At 39.0% G+C, this 17,363-nt stretch overlaps 1 protein-coding gene across 1 annotated transcript; it reads right to left on the bottom strand.

Annotated features, from left to right (window-relative positions):
* Window positions 1-182: 182 nt before the first annotated feature.
* LOC111655072 (EF-hand calcium-binding domain-containing protein 4B-like) lies at window positions 183-16,891 on the bottom strand. The gene is made up of 18 exons (XM_023406319.2): window positions 16,765-16,891; window positions 12,756-13,151; window positions 11,023-11,134; window positions 10,746-10,935; window positions 9,393-9,539; window positions 8,956-9,046; window positions 8,727-8,822; window positions 7,440-7,627; window positions 6,758-6,829; window positions 5,935-5,980; window positions 5,670-5,758; window positions 5,176-5,527; window positions 4,691-4,823; window positions 4,013-4,094; window positions 3,539-3,653; window positions 3,084-3,185; window positions 2,614-2,690; window positions 183-1,751 (listed from the first exon to the last, which is right to left on the bottom strand). The coding sequence occupies exons 2-18, from the start codon at window positions 12,963-12,965 to the stop codon at window positions 1,664-1,666; spliced, it is 2,190 nt and encodes a 729-aa protein (XP_023262087.1). The 5' UTR covers window positions 12,966-13,151; window positions 16,765-16,891; the 3' UTR covers window positions 183-1,663.
* Window positions 16,892-17,363: the final 472 nt, after the last annotated feature.

Genomic DNA, 17,363 nt, shown 5'->3' with positions numbered 1-17,363 from the left:
AACACGACGGAGCAAAGCTGCTCTAATTAAACACAAATCTAGATTGCCATATAATTTATAAATCAAAGATTCGAATAAATTGGCATGTTGATTCCACATGTATTACTTATATTGAATATGTTGTTTCACATATTGTCATGTCAACTTGAAAAATTGAATAAACAGCAATGTCCAAACTCATGTCACCGGGTGATGCTGTATAGCTTATTTTAATTTCACTGTACCAGGAACAGATGAATAAGTCACCAGGTGCTTTACATATAATACACACAAAAACAAACGTTTATTCATTTGTTTTACGCTAATTACATTTTTATATTTACATTAAAGTGATGTGCAAGACACTGGCAGTAGTGAAGCACTATTAGTGATAATAGTGCAATATCAAACAGTAAAATCTGAACGTTTTACCAAAACTTCTACAACTGTGACCGTCCTGTAACATACAGATAACATAATTTACTTGACATGTTACAGTGGCACTATTTTATTAAAATACTTGGCACTGAGGCAGATTAAGGTGACATGAAATAAATATTTTGTGCACTCGACGTCATTTGGTCTGTACTGTCTTCTAAGTGTTAAAAAGCACAACACAGCTGAGCCAACTTCCCAGCCTAACAACCTTCTGTATAACAAAAACAACACAAAATTATAATTCACTTACTGTACAATTCACAGAGCGGACAAAATAACACCTGTAAAATATAACACTAAATATAACAGCCCGGGAGGAAACACTACATTTGAAGCTAATAATTTTCATTTGAAGTCCACAATAATTTATTGTTTATTCAGTGGAACTACATTGCTTCTGCACTGTGCTGCATGATAGTTAGTGTTTTTGTCCACCAGGTGAAGACACCTGTACAATATTCATAGTTTATACTGCATAGCCAGTAGCAGTGCCACATAACCACGAGAAATCAAATAACCACTGAATTAAATTAACACCTCTCTGACATAATGTCAACATCAAAAGCTTCACTAAGGTAGTGATAACTGCACGGCTGTTTGAATATGCATTACATTTTACAGTTGTTCAGGTGACTATGTATATATTTCATATACAGTGGGGTCCAAAAGTTTGTTGTCTAAGGCATTTGGACCCCACTGCATGTGTACAAAAATTGGAAAAGCAAAACAGCTAAAAATATTACACATAACACTGAATGACTATATTAATACATACAGTAAAAATGCCTTTGGAGCCTAAATAAATATTTGAGAGTTACAGTCAGAATTTGAGAGAGTATTCAACATTTACAAAATGAAAAAGTCTTAGTTTGATTCCAAAGGGACAAATTTGTTCAGTTATTTTTACCTCAAAGGGAACATTTGAACTTTTCTTACATTATTATCAATGTTTATATTATTATTTTATTAAATCTTCATAAAATATAAATTCAAGGTTATTTGTAAACTGCAAATACTACCTTGGAAAATCATATAGAGTAGACTGTTATAATAGTGCAATAACATGTGTGACACGTGACAGTATATATTCTGATGTTGGGTTTACCCAGACTGCTACAAGGCTGAAGAATAGGTGAAAAGCTGACATTTAAAATAAGGTTCCCTCACTGATACGTGTGGTCACACTTTAACATTGTGTATGTGAGTAAAGGGTAGTGCTACTGCGTATGTGTTTACTGTTTAACTGTTAGCAGCAGGATCTCTTCTTCTCTGAAGGGCTGCTGACCAGCTGGACAGTCTTCTCCTTCTCTCTGTCCTCTTGTTCTTTCAGAATTCTGGAAAAACGTAACGAGATATAAACACATGAAGCAGCGATGACAGGACATCCTAATGTGCATCATAATGTCCTTTGACCTTTGTACACGCTCAGCTCTGAAAACTGATGTGTGTTTTGTGGCTGCAACTGCTACTGCATCTCAACCTGCATAAGCTGTATCAGGTCTGCATGAACCCTGCAGTGTCATTTTTTCACTGAGGGATTAGTTTGCAGCACTTCCTGCTGTTATTTGTCATGTAGCAAACGTTGTAGAACCATGATGTCAGGTCATTTGCAACAGCACTGTGTGGTTATTCCATGCAGAAATGCCAGTGAGAGCAGATTACTGGCAGTTCTAGCAGTAACATAGATTAAATAAGGGAGTGGTGCAGCTTTCTAATGCAAAAGGAATGAAGCACACTGCACCACAGTTTGACAATAGGTCTCTAATTAAAGAAAGTCAGTGACATACATACACACACACACACACACACACACACACACACAGAGGAAACAATATGGTGCACATAATCACATGAACATTTGATTTTGCACTTCGCACCAATTAAATTGTGAACAACACCAGATATTTTCACTTGCGAGTAACTGTTTCCTGCTGTGCTGTACAGAACCAGCTTACAAGAAAAGGTCCTTTGTGCCTCCAACACAGCACAAATTAAACATTTGGCTCTCTATGAATTGCCTTATTTCAGTGCAGAAATAATCCCACTTTAAAAGCTGTTCAAGCAGACAATTGCTCCATATTTAGACTAACACAATTATTGTTTCTTTGTTTTCCTGTTGCATAAACTCACTCACACTCACACACACACACACACACACACACACACACACACACACACACACACACTCACGCTCACCTGGCTAAATACACCATGGACTCCACCACGTTGTGTCCAGAGCATGCACTACACTCATAGAAAGTCATTTGGTAGTCCTGAAAAAGAGCCAAATGAAAATGATGATTGTCGATACCACAAAAGAGAAAGGCTCCTGTGATTAAAATACACTGTTTTACAACACAACAATTTCAACTACACACTGATGAGTGTAAGCCTATCAAGAAACATTTGAGTAAATTCACAGAGTTCTTTCCAGTCTCCATAGAAACTACACTGCACAACAGAGACTAGAGGAATAAAAAAATGAACAAAAGATGAAGATAAAACACCCACAGAATTATACTGCCTCCACATAAAACTCTATTCAACATTAATTGTGTTTCTTTCATTTAAAAAACTAAAAAAAGCACCACTTTATGACTGTGGTCTGTAACTGACACCGATTTGCCCAGAACTTTGGCCGGGCAAAGTAAGACAGACGCACAGACCTTGGCTAGTCTTTCACCCACTCCTTTCTGAACTTGTCTCTCAATCTCCTTGTCTGTTTTGTTTCCCAAAAGCATAATAGGAATGTCCTCGCCTGCACCCTCCTATAAAGGAAGAGAAGGAAAGAACACAGAAAACAAGGAAATTATCTTTAGAGAGTCCACTGTGGTTAAAGGACGACTGTAGTCCACCAGCTTCCCTGTTGCTCTTTGTTCCCAAATGGAAAACCAGTCAGCAGTGAATAGACACATCACTGTTAATAGATACAGCAACTGACCTACATTTGTCTTTTATTTTCTACAATATTATACTGTGGAAAATATTCAACATACACCCACTCTGTTTCTTAGAGAGCTGATTTCAGTCTACTGTAGGGACTCAAAATAACTACACAGAGACTTGAAGCAAAACAATACTCATCTGCTCAGTGTTTCTGTGGTGAATGTTACTGTGTTACCTTTACACTCGTCAGCCACTGTCTGACAGCTGTGAAGCTCTGCTCAGCTGTGATGTCATACATCACAATCACACCGTCAGCCTTGCGAAAGAATTGTTTGGTGATGCTTCGATACCTGCAGTGGGAGGAGGAGGAATCAGGCAAAAGAGGAAGTTATGTTTTCACTGGTATATTAGAAAACCCTGAAAAATGCAGGAGTAACGGTTTCATATTTGCTCACTGAGCTAGATTAAGTTCAAAAGAATAATGGTAACCATACTGTAAGTCTGACTGAATGATGCAGCACAAGGAAAGAAAACAAAGTGGTGTGTATTTTGAACTTTTACAAGAAACAAGGAAATTGATTTTCTATCAACTACACTGATGTTGGTGTCAAGTGGCATCATACAGTGACTCATCAAAAAACCACAACAGACAGTTCCCCTTTGGCTTCATTTAATACACTACATATACATATACTACATATAACCACACCTTTCCTGTCCTGCTGTGTCCCACATCTGCAGTGCCACCTGGCTGTTGTCCACAGTTACTGTCTTTACACTGTAGTCTATACCTGCACATACAGATAAGAAAATCAACAACAAACATCATATATATTTCTATGACAAAAATGAGTGTAGAGACATGTGAAGATATACCAACTGGAAATGTACACAATGACCTGAATGAGCTAATCCTAACAAATTCTAAGTGTGAATATGTTCATATAAAATAATGCTCGGATCAATGGAAAAAATTAAAGAACTGAAAATGGAGGCTTTTATTGATGAATACAACACAAAGTGTGCTACTTCCAAACATAATCAAAATTAAATCCTACAAACAGTTGTATCTTTTAAAAAATTAAGTGTGAAGATTTATATTCTTTACATGCCAAATCGAAAATATGTGATCAAAACAAAATACTTCACTATGCTGAAGGTTGCAGGACCAAAACCTGATGCCTTTTTCATCTTTCTTTTCAGTGTTAAAACCATCAGGTAGAATAAAGTGCTTTGTAGGCAAACACATACGGAGTCTGGGGTCAACCAAAGGGCTAGCTGTTTTGATGCCTTTGCTCACAGGAAGTGAGTCAAGGCATCAAAAACATTCACCCCTGTGGTTGAGCTCAGACTCTGTATGTGTGTGTTTGCAGTGTATAGTACATACCCACAGTGGCAGAAGTGCCAGGGTAGAAGCAGTCATCACAAAATCGTCTAAGTAGGGAGGTCTTTCCTACACTAGAGTTCCCCACCAGAACGATCTTGAAGAGGCGATCAGGAGGCGAGGGCCTGCCCTCATCCTGGATAAAGAGAGGAATGATGGGAGCAGATATTGGAAGAAGGTTTTAGGAACTCCCTTTAAATAAATCAGTCAGGTGGCTGGCTCTTATTGGTGTGAGGTAGGCTACAACAGGGTAATGATTTCTCTCACTGAGAAATGTAACACCTGTCTCCTTCCAGTATAATACCTGTTTGGAAAGGCTATTTTTCCAATAAACAAAAGAAACCCATTTAATGACTTACAGTAAATGTATTAATGTAGTATTTCAATGTTGATAACAGAATTGAAACATTATTCTATTATTATTAATATTATCTATTATTCTATTCTTACAAGCAGTATATTACTTGACTCTCAGTCCACATGCTTACACTTATGCTGGTCTCCTTGCCAACAGGCTGACCCCTTGGAGATGTGGGGGTTTCCCTTTTCTCCACATTTCCCTTTGACTGTTGCTGCCGGGGAGAAGACGCACACGGGTGAATGTCACTCATCACTAAGTCTATATTCTCCTCACTGTCTGTGGCTTCCTCTCCTTCACTACACTCCTGGAGAGGGGTTTGAGCCTGACAGTCACTCTGGAGCAAGTGTGGGAGGTGGTCTTCTTCGATGGAGATGATCCTCTGAAGGTGCCCTCTTTTCTCCACTGGGAAAGATGGCTGGCATGACTCATTGGCTAGGTTCTGCCTCATCAAGCTGGAGGTCAGCTCCTCCTCATCCCCACTGCAGACACAAAGTAATATTACAGCCCACATGACTAATGGAAACAAAGCAGATCCAATACATCTGATAAAACCAATAAAGGCATGAGCAGGCACAGCACATACTGTGGCTTAAGAGAAAAGTAATGAATGTGATGGTTTACCTTTTGAAGAAATTTGTGTTTGTGTGTTTCACAACACTGATTGAAGGCCTCTGCTTCAAACATGGTGTTTTCTTGGAGTTCTTTGGATTCTGCAGAAAATAAAATATGAAATTTTAATTCATATCAAAATTGAAATGAGATTCAGGGTTGAGTCAACATTTTTGGATTGCTATTACATTACATTTTTTCTATTCCTCACATTTTTAAAAAGAGGACACGAGGTGCAGAAATGAGAATTAATTTTGCTATGATGAATGGCACCCACCTGATAGCACATGTCCCTTTCATCCCGTAAATGTTTGTTCATTTCCCTGGATACAACAAAGAAATAAAGATACCGAAGACACTGTGAGAACCTTCTTTTCATACTATTGAACTATTACGCAATTTTCAGCATTGTGCGACAGGCCAAAGTCACTATCAATTATGCTGTTTGCGGTTGTACAATTTTCTAGCCATAATGACTGACAGCTCTCTCCCAGGTTCATGGCGACACATCTCTCCATGGCTAATCATGACATGATGTCAGTGGTGTAAAAGGCTGTAGGATAGGCTGTAGAATGAGGATTTCCCAGGAAGGAATCACTGTCATTGATTTTGAAGCAGATCATTTCTGAGAAGGAGCTTAAACGCTCATCAATTCTTCCTTCTAACTGAGATTTTAAGCTCAGTAAGCAATCCGTCCTGCTTTGTGCTGTGACCACTGCACTAATATGAGGTGAATTACCCGCTGAGGTATGATGTTGATGATGATGATTTTGTCTGACCAATACTGTAATGATGTGGCACCTATAAGTAATATGTCACAAAAATAATGAGACTACACCAGTAATATCTATTACAGGGGGAAGATACCTGGTATGACCTATTCTGCTTCACAGAGTTGAAGGTCAGAATCATCCTCAACCCTCATCCCCACAAAATAACATTACTCAAGTTAAGGAACAAAACACTTTCTCATTACACACTTTTTCAAATTTGTTGAGTAAGCTTCCCAACTCATCATATAATTCAAAGTATAAAAAGGAACAGAAAAACATTACAATTACAATATCTAAGCTGTACCTCTATTTTTATTCTGATCATACCTCAATAGGTCCAGTTGTTTGAGGAGGCTTGCTCGCTCCCGCTGCAGTCCCTCAGTCACTCTGTAAATTTCCCTGTGTTGAAAAACAATGCATCCTTTATTACTAATGGCTGCGACTAAGTAGACACAGTGTGTGGAGTGGTTACACTTTAAAAACTGGCAAGAAAGTATAACCCAGAGCAAAGAAAGGCAAAATGATGAGTGATTTAATAGGAAACAGACACATGCTCTTTTCTTGCCTACTCGCGGTATCACAGCATTTGAAACATGAGACCCGTCTTTATAACAGGATGTAGATGGACAGTACAAGAAAATAAACCTCTGAGGAATCATAAGAAAGAGACACACAAAAATAATTTGTGGGTTACAGCAACTCAGCATCAACACGTAAATGATTTCAATAGTTTTACAGGTGGTGAGAACAGAAACACTTGTGAAATGTGAGAGTCAGTTGATACTATTATTACTATTATTCAAGGTAGCTGTTCAGCTCTTGCTCACTAACAATATAAATTGTGTATGAACACATTGCCATGTTTTACTGCCTCTCTATTTGTTTGAAGCAATATAATATGATTGCATCCTAACCATTGAGAAAGAAATAAGAAACAGAGAGGCCAAACAATCAGGCCTGGAGATATAAAGAAACCTGAGTAACTAAGATTAGCTACAGTATAACTCACATCTCCTTCTCCTCATGAAGCCGTGTGGACTGCTCCTGCAGCAGACTCAGCTGCTCTTGTGCCAAGATCAGCTCTTGGCTGGTGTGCTCCAGCTCCCGCGCCAACTCGTCATTTGTCTGCTTCAGCTTCACATTCTCTACTTTGGTCACATGTTGCTCGCTGTGAAGGTCCTGACACTGAAGCTCCAGCTGGAGAGAGACCCAAGGTCAAAAACGAAACAGGAGAAGTGAAGACATCTCAGATAAGATACCTAAATACTTTTTGGATAATCCAGGCATTGCCTCCTTGATCACATCAACATAAATAAAATCTGTAACATTTGAAATGTATTTCTTAATCTTAAATCCCTGTGTTTAGGATGATGAGGAAGTGTCTGACGTGGGCGACTCCTAGTGGTACACATTCACAGCATGATATCAAGACACAATACAAGTTGGAAGCAGCTGACAGCTCTTTTTCAACAAACTAAATACTTTTAAAGCTGTGCCAGCAGTTATACCACTGTATGGACCACTGTTCTCCACAAACAGGAAACTTAGTAAACACTTGGCAAGCAGCTGACATATTAATTAGTGGTGTTAAGGAGCTGTGAAGAGAAGAAAAGTCCTTGTTTGGCATGACCAGAATTCATTTCAGTTCACTAATTGGCCTTAAAAGCCTGACTGTAAGTCTGTAAATAAAGCTGTGACAAAACCTATTAACATCTATCAGTACCTATCAACACAAGCTATTGTTGCTTCTGCAGAAGAAGCTCATTGGAGAATCATTGGTTACACTGTGTTTGATATCAGTTTGAAAATAACAACTCCATATAATTGAGGATTAAAGGTTAATGCTGCTATACTGAACACATCAAGTATATCAAATTAGTGAGCTTGGTCTCAGTCTAGGGGGGAAACCCAGTGATCCTCTGGCTAACATTTGGTATAACTAAATACTTCCAATTCTCATTGATGTTTTGTATTAGACAGCATGTCAGAGTTTGAACATGTAAGAAAATATATCTGAGTATCAGTAAGCATTGGGCAAACATATTTATCATTGTGTTTCAATGGCATTTCAATAGGTGCATTGATGTTAGAGTGGTATTTAATCACTTTATTAGCTTTTTTACAGCACTGTGTTATCTGTCATCTTGTTTAATGTGCCTCACGTGTGTTGCTGCTCTGACAGTCTGACAAAATTTCCTCATAGGAAAACTGAAAGAAATCAGTGTGCATGTAAAGCCATAGACTGTGAACACTGCAGTGCACTCTGGGGGAAATCATTTTGATAGATCTCACTCACCCTTCTCTTATTCTGGAAGAGCTGTTCCAGCTCTTTCTCTTTACTGGACAGCTGCAGCTGTAGGTCTTGACTCCGAGACAGAAACCGCTCATAGTCCTTTAGTCCAGTGATAGAAGAAGGAGGGAAGAGGCGAACAAAGCAAAAGGGTGAGAAGGAAGCGGATGTACAGTATTTGATAGAATTAACAACAAAGTGAAAAACTTGTTTGACATTACTAGCAGCTGTTTACCTGCAGCACAATCCTGTCTTTTTCATTCTTTATTTGCTGCTCCATTTCTTCATATAGGCGCTGGATCTCATCATCGTGTGTTGCTGCTTTTCTGTATGGATAAAATTCAGATGTGATAACATGCTATGTACTGTATTTACCTCACATAATACATGTTTTTGAAACAACTGCCTAGGTCGACACAATTGAAGTAATCTTGTTTATTTATAGAGGTCAATAATCCCTTTGATATGCCCTAAAAACAACAGGTCTATGAAAGCCATCATTCAAGAGCACAAAGCATGAAAGCAACTTCTTTAAATGATGTAACTTCAGAGCTCATCTTTAGTCAGCCAAATACTCCTCAGTGGAGACATAAGAATTCAATAAACCTCTAATTATCTCTGAACCTTCCACACTGTCTGATATCCAAATACACAAAGATGCCCTGCCCTGACCTCTTTAGAGCGCTTTCCATCTCCCTCTTCTCCTGGTTGGCCTCTATGATCTGGGATGTCACTCTGGCCAAGAAGTCCTCAAAATTGGATAAAAGGTGTGGTTCATCCCGGCGCAGCTGGGCCCACAAACTGCGCACCTCAGCAGGACTGATGGGACAGAATGAAGGAGCAGGTGTAACTAAGTGCAGCATCGCAGTCAATTTCTTTAATGGCATTTGCAGTCTTTGTCACAGGGTTTCACTCTGAATTGATGATCCTATTTTAGCATAAAAGTAGAAAAAATATGGTGAGGATATGGGTGGAAATAATAGCACAATTATAGCACAATCGGACACAATCACAAACACAAAGGGTAGCTCAGCTAGCAAGACATGATGTTCTTTGCCTTGAAAAATCAATTAATCTTCACAGTATAAACAATCTGGCAGTAGTCATGACTGCTTTTCTGTGTTCCAAGATCTGCTACCAATACACTCACAAGACAGCACGAGTAAAACACTGGATATAAGCAATGATTTAAGTTGTGAAATTTGCATTCAAATCATTTGCGAGACATAAAGAACAGTGTGATGATAGAAATGGAACAATGATGTAATTATCTTTCCACAAGAAACAATGTAATGTGGCTGTGAGCTATGATAAGGTAAGGAAAATCAAACAAATCCCTAAAAGCCTTTTCAACAGTTACAAATACTTATCCTTAAAGTCTAGCCAGCATCAATATCAGTTAGTGGTGCACAAACTGATCTGATCTAAAATGTCATCTGAGGCTCTAACCAGGTGGGTGGAAGCCAATAGGATGTTTAAATCTGGCATCCACCTCCTCTACTGTTTACTTATATTGAGTTGGAGTTGTTTGTTAAAGGTGAGTCTAGTCATGCATTTCATAAGATCCTGTTATTATATATTTATATCTTTCCGTCTAACAAAGCAATGTCTAAACAGGCCTCAAGGAGAGTTACTAATGACCTGTATGAAATAACAACGCAGAGAAAGTTCATAGTAATGATTTAGAAGCCTGTGAAGGTGTTTTAAGGGTGAATGTTTCCTGGACGTTTTCAGATTTAAATAGAAATTTCAATGTTTCAAATGCAAGATTATCAAAAAAACTTGATAGTTTAAGTAGACTGCTCACAGAGGGAGCACAGGAACAGCTTGGTGGAAACTGCCAACTCTTGTGTAGTTTGCACAGCTGATTATGGTCTCAGGCTTAAAATATACTGTAGGAAATGTTGACAAAGTGTGCAAAGATATGAAGTAGACCTACAAAGGCTCGCATTACACACACACACACACACACACACACACACACACACACACACACACACACACACACACACACACAGTACTCACTCTTCAAAGACACTGTTTGCTCCAAGGCTCTCCATTAACATGCAGAAGTGTTTCTCTTCTTCATCCTCGTCTCCTCTTGCTCGGCTCTCCTCCCAGCGGGTCTGGTACAGGACCTCTGACGGGCTCTTACAGGGGTTTTTGTCCTCCATGCTTTCCTCTACAGAAATCTCCCGGCCAAATAAAAACTTACCTAGAAAAATCAAAAGCACAATCGAAACATCAGATTACTGATGACACTGGAGGCATTGTTACAAGTAGAAACAGACTGTAAACGTACTAAAGCCTGAGGAGAACTCATCGAGGGTAAGGAATCCGTTGCCGTCGGAATCGAGGGTATCGAATACGTTCTCCAAGTCCTCTGCACTGAGAGGGAGCTCGCCGTTCAGCCTCTGTTTAACAGGACACAAAAAACAGCTGCTATTGACAAGAACAAAGCCTCAAGAACATTAACTAGACTGTAGCTATAACAACTGCTACTTGAGACTCATAAGGACAGTCATTTGTGCAATGGTGATCATGTGCTACAGAGCAATTAGTGGTAGTCCCAAATAGTTTTAACCCTTGACGGTCTAAATTAGAGTAAATTAGCGCTAATAACACAGGACATGAGTCATATTCCAAATAACCTCTTTCTAACTCTCATTTCAACCAAAATGTTTAAAGCGCAAACATGCATCCTCTTCAGCATCACAGTGCTTCACACTCATATAGTTCACTCATTTACACCTGGGAACTTCCCAGTGTAGTTTGTCTTCAACCCCTGGGTAGCTCCATTGGAACAGATGTTGGCTCAAGTGAAACCTTTGACAAAAGATCCAAAGTAGATAAATAGAGATAGTACTTGAGAGAGGAGTGACAGCTGCTCCTTCAGTAATCCAATGTGAGACCCTCCCAAAAAACTGTGTGACCATGACAGTAACTGCTGGACCATTTAAAAAGCCAACACAGACACACCTCTGTAAGCAGCTTGGTTTTTATACTGTGTTTACACTGCTGCAAATGTTGACTGAGGCAACCCATACAATCCAGGGGAGGGACAGGGAGAGGATAGCATCAGTGTAAGACTATCTGCTGTTCTTGTAAAATGTGTTATCTGGGCAGAACATATCCCTTATGTCAGCAAACAGTAGAAGTAAAGCTTGTGAAGCTTGTCTGTTGGTGGTCATGGTGTGCAGCAAATTTTAAGCTGTGAAGATCCAACAAAAGATATTGTGATAGTGAAATAGTCTGTGAAAATACTGTGTCAAACAAATGTAAGAAGTACCGCTAATTTAGCTGATCTAGAAACTTCGGCCAACAAAAGGAAAGTGTAAAAAAACTGACAGTAAAAGTATCAACTGCTGCTACAGTCTGTGCTCTTCTATACAACCGGTTCAGTGGACCACTGCCCTGGTTGCCATCTAATTTTCAAATCCATTATCATAAACACCAGATCAAAGCCTCCCCTCTATGTATTTATGCTCCTCGCAATGAAAGCCTACAAGTGCTTCATCAAAGGATTAGCTGTGGCAGGGATGAACATCTGAAGCACAAGTGAATCTGCACAATAATGTGAGTGGAGGAGTTGCGTGACAAAGCTGCCGTATGGCTCACTGTGTCTCAGTCTCTTTTATGCTGCTTTGAATAAGGTGCACATGCTCTATTCGTGTCCTGTTCAGAATCATTAATGAGTGCACAAACCATCCCTGTATTTCATGTCCATTCTGGATGAATGTTATCTCTAAAAATGAAGAAAATGTGAATGTAATTCATTGTACACTGCGGATGCTAAAAATCAGCGTTGACACTTGGTGATTAGGCTTCTTCACAAGTTAATAAGTTAGTAACAACAGGTTTCTATTACTTTGCAGGGTAATATGCCACTATATTTAATCTATGCTAACATAAAATCAAAAAGTTCTCCTATTTGAATTACTTGTATACAACAAAGATCAGTCCTCACACTATTTTTCAGAAAAAAGAGCTTAATGGGTCCAGACACAGCACATATCATTGTATCAGTAACCTCACCTGCATGTCACGTCGGGTGATGAAGCCCTTGTTTTCGATGTCACACATCTGGAAGAACTCGTGGGTTTTCTCCACGATAGTGTTTTGTCCCACATCCCCATTCTCATATTTCCCCTCCTCTTCGCCGCTTCCTTGCCTTTGCCATGCAGTCGGGGCCACCGTGGAGGTCGTAGTATTGGAGATGGCACAAGGAGCAGTAAAAGCTGCCATGGTATTTATGAGTCTGTTGATAGAAGAGCGTTTCCTGTGTCCTTCACATGAGCCAGGTACAGAGAGACGTGTAGCGGAAAAAGATCCTGGAGAAGTCGAGCTTCAGGCTGCTGTACATCAGACGCTTTCACCAATGTCACAGATCGCCATCTCTTAGCAACCACCTCTTTAATTAGTCGATGAAACCTAGGAGAGAGATAGAAGAGTCTTCAGTTTAAATAAGTACAGCCTTGCCCATTGAGTACAGTTAATAACAATATTCTAAATGTATGTACATCAAATAGTACTATTTAAACTTAATAAATCAGAAAGATAGTTGAATAAAGGATATAGTACAGTCTCCAGCACATTAAGAACACAATAACACATATGTATTATTAGCAATATTATTATTGTTAACTAGAATTAACGAAATAATGAAAATGTCTTAATATTTGTGTTTGTCAGTTCATTTCATACATCAGCCTACAGTATTTTGAGTATGGGATATGAAATCTATGTTCCAGTTTTTTAGCTGTGCCAGATGGATCAGTACCTTCCAGATGTCTGGCTCACAGTGTACAACCAGTACATGTAGCACCTTAGGCAAGTGCTGGACAGTCCAGTTCATTTTGAGTTGGTTCATCTAAATAAATGGAACCTCCAGCGTGTGTGGGGTTTTTGAGTGTTTTGTGTGAACTTAACTGAAGTAAATAGGCAAACCTGCTAAACTAATTAAAACTAAACTGAAATTGAAAGCAAAAAGTCAAAACAAAATAAAAGTAAAAACTGATGAAAATTCCAAAACAATTGTAACCTTGATTATGAGAATAAACTTAAGAGAATCTGATCAGTCCATTTGTGTTGAAAAAGGGTATGTTAATAGTAATTATACAGCACCTGTATGTTTGCTCTCTCTCTTTCTGCCACTCTTTCACACACATTATCAATCTGAATTTTGATTTAACTAGAGATGCAATATTAAACATGGCCCACTGTGTGCTGCACACCTAAAACAACTGCTGCTCTTCTACTTCACTTCAGGTACGGCTCTTGCTGAGACTAATGTCATCTGACAAGTAAAAAGTAAAGCCAAAAGTGAAAACAAAGTTGTGGTATGACGAGGAGGGGTCCTGTCTGCCTGGAAATATTGACTGATATAACTCACTTAGTGGTGGGTCTCACGCAGCACAGTTCTTTGTGCACTGGTTTGGAAGACTGGCTTCCGGAGGCTGCTGTGCATCATGAGTTGGCTCAGTCGATTCATGAACAAGAGCATCTGACAGTGTGTGTGTGTGTGTGTGTGTTGACCCACGCAAATGTAGACATGTGGGACTGGTATAAGACAAACAGTGGAAAAAAAGTGACATGCATGTAGGCAGGTAGAAGGCCAGGAGAAAATATAGGGTCAGAGACATTACACACACACATGCACAAACCGACTATAAGCCCTCTAACTCTGCTACTACTACAAGTATAATCTATATCTTTTGCTTGTAAATCTTACTGTCTGTATCTCTCATTTCTTAAAAGCTGTACTGAACCTATATATAATAAAATCCACTTTTATCAATCCATTTTCATGTTTATTAAATATTTCAATTAAAACATTTGGTTTGGCATAAACATTTATTGTCTCAACATTTCTACAAAGTGATGTGGACTTAATGAAATATTTGCTATTTCTGAATCTGTCATGCTTGTAAGTGCGAGCCTGCACATTGTGCAACGTATTACAAGCATGACAAACTTCACGAGGGAAGTCACCAACACACAATAAGCAACATTCAAACTTTAAGCAGCTGGGGTTTAAGAAAGGGAACTATTGCTATTTGGACAGAGTAATGTAGTAGACACATTCTAATACATAATATTTGTCTAATCTTTACAGACTGTTCCATGGGCTAGAAGCCAAACATTTACGGCTCCTTTGTTAAAACTTGGTTTAGTTTGTTGAGACAGGTGGCCAGTGACCTAAGATTACAGCAGAAGGATATCAGACAAGAAAAACACTCAGATGCCGTTTGCCATTTTGCCCAGAGACCACACCTCGCACATGATTTATTGCTAAACTGTCTGCGTGTCTAGTGTTGAGTTAGTACTCATTCACATATTTGGTCTAACTTTACTAAACTGCGGTCAATTATAAGTTTGGGGAATAAAATAATATTTGCATTGAAAAAAAAAAAAAACTATGTCTCATTTTCCTATGATCTATGGTTGAATGCTGGAGCTCACCGCTTTGCATACAGTTACCTTATCTGTTTTAGGGTTTGACCTGAAACAGCTGTTAGACCTACTGCCGTTTTTACCGGCTAAGCACAATGAGTTCAAACAGAAACTCAAACTGTGTTTAACATGACGCAAATTAAGGGAGCAGTGAAATCATAGTTATGAATAATCACTACATTCAACAGGCTATACACAGATGAAGTGCAATGTGCTCAGCAGACATGAGTTTCTCTTGTCTATTTGAACACACAGGAGAGGGACTGTATTTGAAGTAGAAAATGACATTGTGGTGAAGACTACAGCAAAACAAATTTAGGTTGTGGTCTATAGCTGTGACCACACCGGCTTGAAAAATGTCACCATTGTACCAAGTCTCTATAGAAAACAATAAAGAGTGACAATTTCAACTTTCTATGACATAATTTCTATTATATATCTGCCGTCTATATATCTGTCATCTCTCACTCCTGCCTGTGCCTTCTGCAGTCAAATATCAGTTTGGTTACCGTTTAAATATGAGACAACTACTGAGTAAAAGCCAGCTGTAATAACTCACTGAGCTACATTGCATTCATTATTTCCAAAAATGAACAGCGTGCATAGATTTGCTCAGATGAAAATTGATTTAAGTGTCTGTCTGTGAAAACAAATGACAGGGCTGTTCAGAAAGCGTGAAACGCTTTGTACATGCTGCCTGTTTTGTTTGAAAAAACTAGAGTAACTGACGGAGCTGCTGTGACACCTGTCTCTTCAACTCACCTTTAGTGAAAAAGGTATGTTACGTGTTCATGTTGTCGCACACTTTTTTAATTGCATTGTTTTGCTTTTGTTGGACGATTCCTAACTTCAGTGGGTCATCGTTGTGTCCGTCTATTGTCAAATCGCGCAAGCTTTTCATAACGCTATGGGCTGCAGTATCGTATCCAACCCAGCACAATAAATCTGTAGAGAGATGATGTGCAGAGGGTATTAAGTTTTACCCAAATACTAATCTAACAACACATCCGTCTGACATGCTGGAGGTATTTCAGGTATAACAAGTCAAGTCGCCAAGTTCCATTTCCTGGAGAGTGGTCACGGCGATTTTTCACATATGACAAAAATCATCAGTCATGTGCAGCTACCTTTAAATAACTGTATACCACCAAGTTTCACCTGTCAAGTGCTTACTTGCTACAACAGAAATGTCATAAAAATAATACAAGTGCTTGCATGTAAATATTATATCAGCAGAAGAAGAACGGCATGTGACAAGGAAAACAATAGTCAGATGAGGGCCACAGGTTCCAGTTTCACAAAACACGTGTAACAGGATAAAACGTCCACTTCCTTCCCTATAGCCACGCTTTTTATTCTATTGTGAAACTTCCTATGACAGATAAAGCCTCTTTGACATTGTGTTCTTACACCTTATACATAAACTCAAAGTTAACTTTACCCAGAAAGGACTTCCCTAAAACACCCACTAGATAGTAGGTGTAACGTCAGGCTAACGTCAACAGCAAAGAGCAGGCTGTCAGGGTAATTAAGCTAAAGTGCTCACTGGTGTAGCCAGCGGGCCAGCAGGGAACAAAAGTTGGTTACGTACCGGTAAAAGTGAAATTCAGCTCGGAAGAATTCATTGACTTGCTCTATCAGCCTTATCCGCTTTGTGCGAAGTTCTCTGTTTACAAGTGTCAACTGGTGAGAGTGCAGGAATTTGACTGAGCACTGACGGAGCAAACCTGGAGGGAGGGACTTCTAAAAGTCATCACCGGTAGCCATAGAAACGCTAACAAGGAAGTCTACACGCAGCAAACCAGAATTTATTTTTCTCTCTTTCTTTCTTTCTTTGTTCCCTTTTGGTCAGACAAGAACATGACATGACAAAAAGAAGTGGTTTGTTCATAAATTTAAATATATTAATCACAGAACTAAAAAAAGAATTGGCCTTGTGGAGTTCTATGTGTGAGGCTACTATTGAAAGCCTTTTATGATCTTTATCTCTGTCAATAACATATGAGATAATAACTAAAACTAATTTCAACACAGCCTACAGCATAGTGATTGAGTTTTTCCAGTATAAGACAACAGAGTGTGGTCATGTGGATAGAGCAGGTTGTTGTTCTGTGGTGGACAGTGAGGAACAGGGTTTGCCTGCAATGAAATCATATGCATATACATACAGGCCGTACTCTGTAGTGTACA

Source organism: Seriola lalandi, unplaced genomic scaffold, assembly GCF_002814215.2.
Source record: "Seriola lalandi dorsalis isolate HSWRI2012SDOR001 ecotype SW California unplaced genomic scaffold, Sedor1 jcf7180002054302, whole genome shotgun sequence".
NCBI classification, from domain to species: Eukaryota; Metazoa; Chordata; class Actinopteri; order Carangiformes; family Carangidae; genus Seriola; species Seriola lalandi.
This window is presented reverse-complemented; position numbering and strand designations above follow the sequence as displayed.

Coding starts and splice junctions, on each gene's coding strand:
- LOC111655072 (XM_023406319.2), bottom strand. CDS start 12,965: ATGGCAGCTTTTACTGCTCCTTGTGCCATCTCCAATACTACGACCTCC. Junction 7,628..8,726: donor TCTTCCAGAATAAGAGAAGG/GTGAGTGAGATC, acceptor GTCTCTCTCCAG/CTGGAGCTTCAGTGTCAGGA. Junction 3,186..3,538: donor AGTGGCTGACGAGTGTAAAG/GTAACACAGTAA, acceptor CTTCCTTTATAG/GAGGGTGCAGGCGAGGACAT.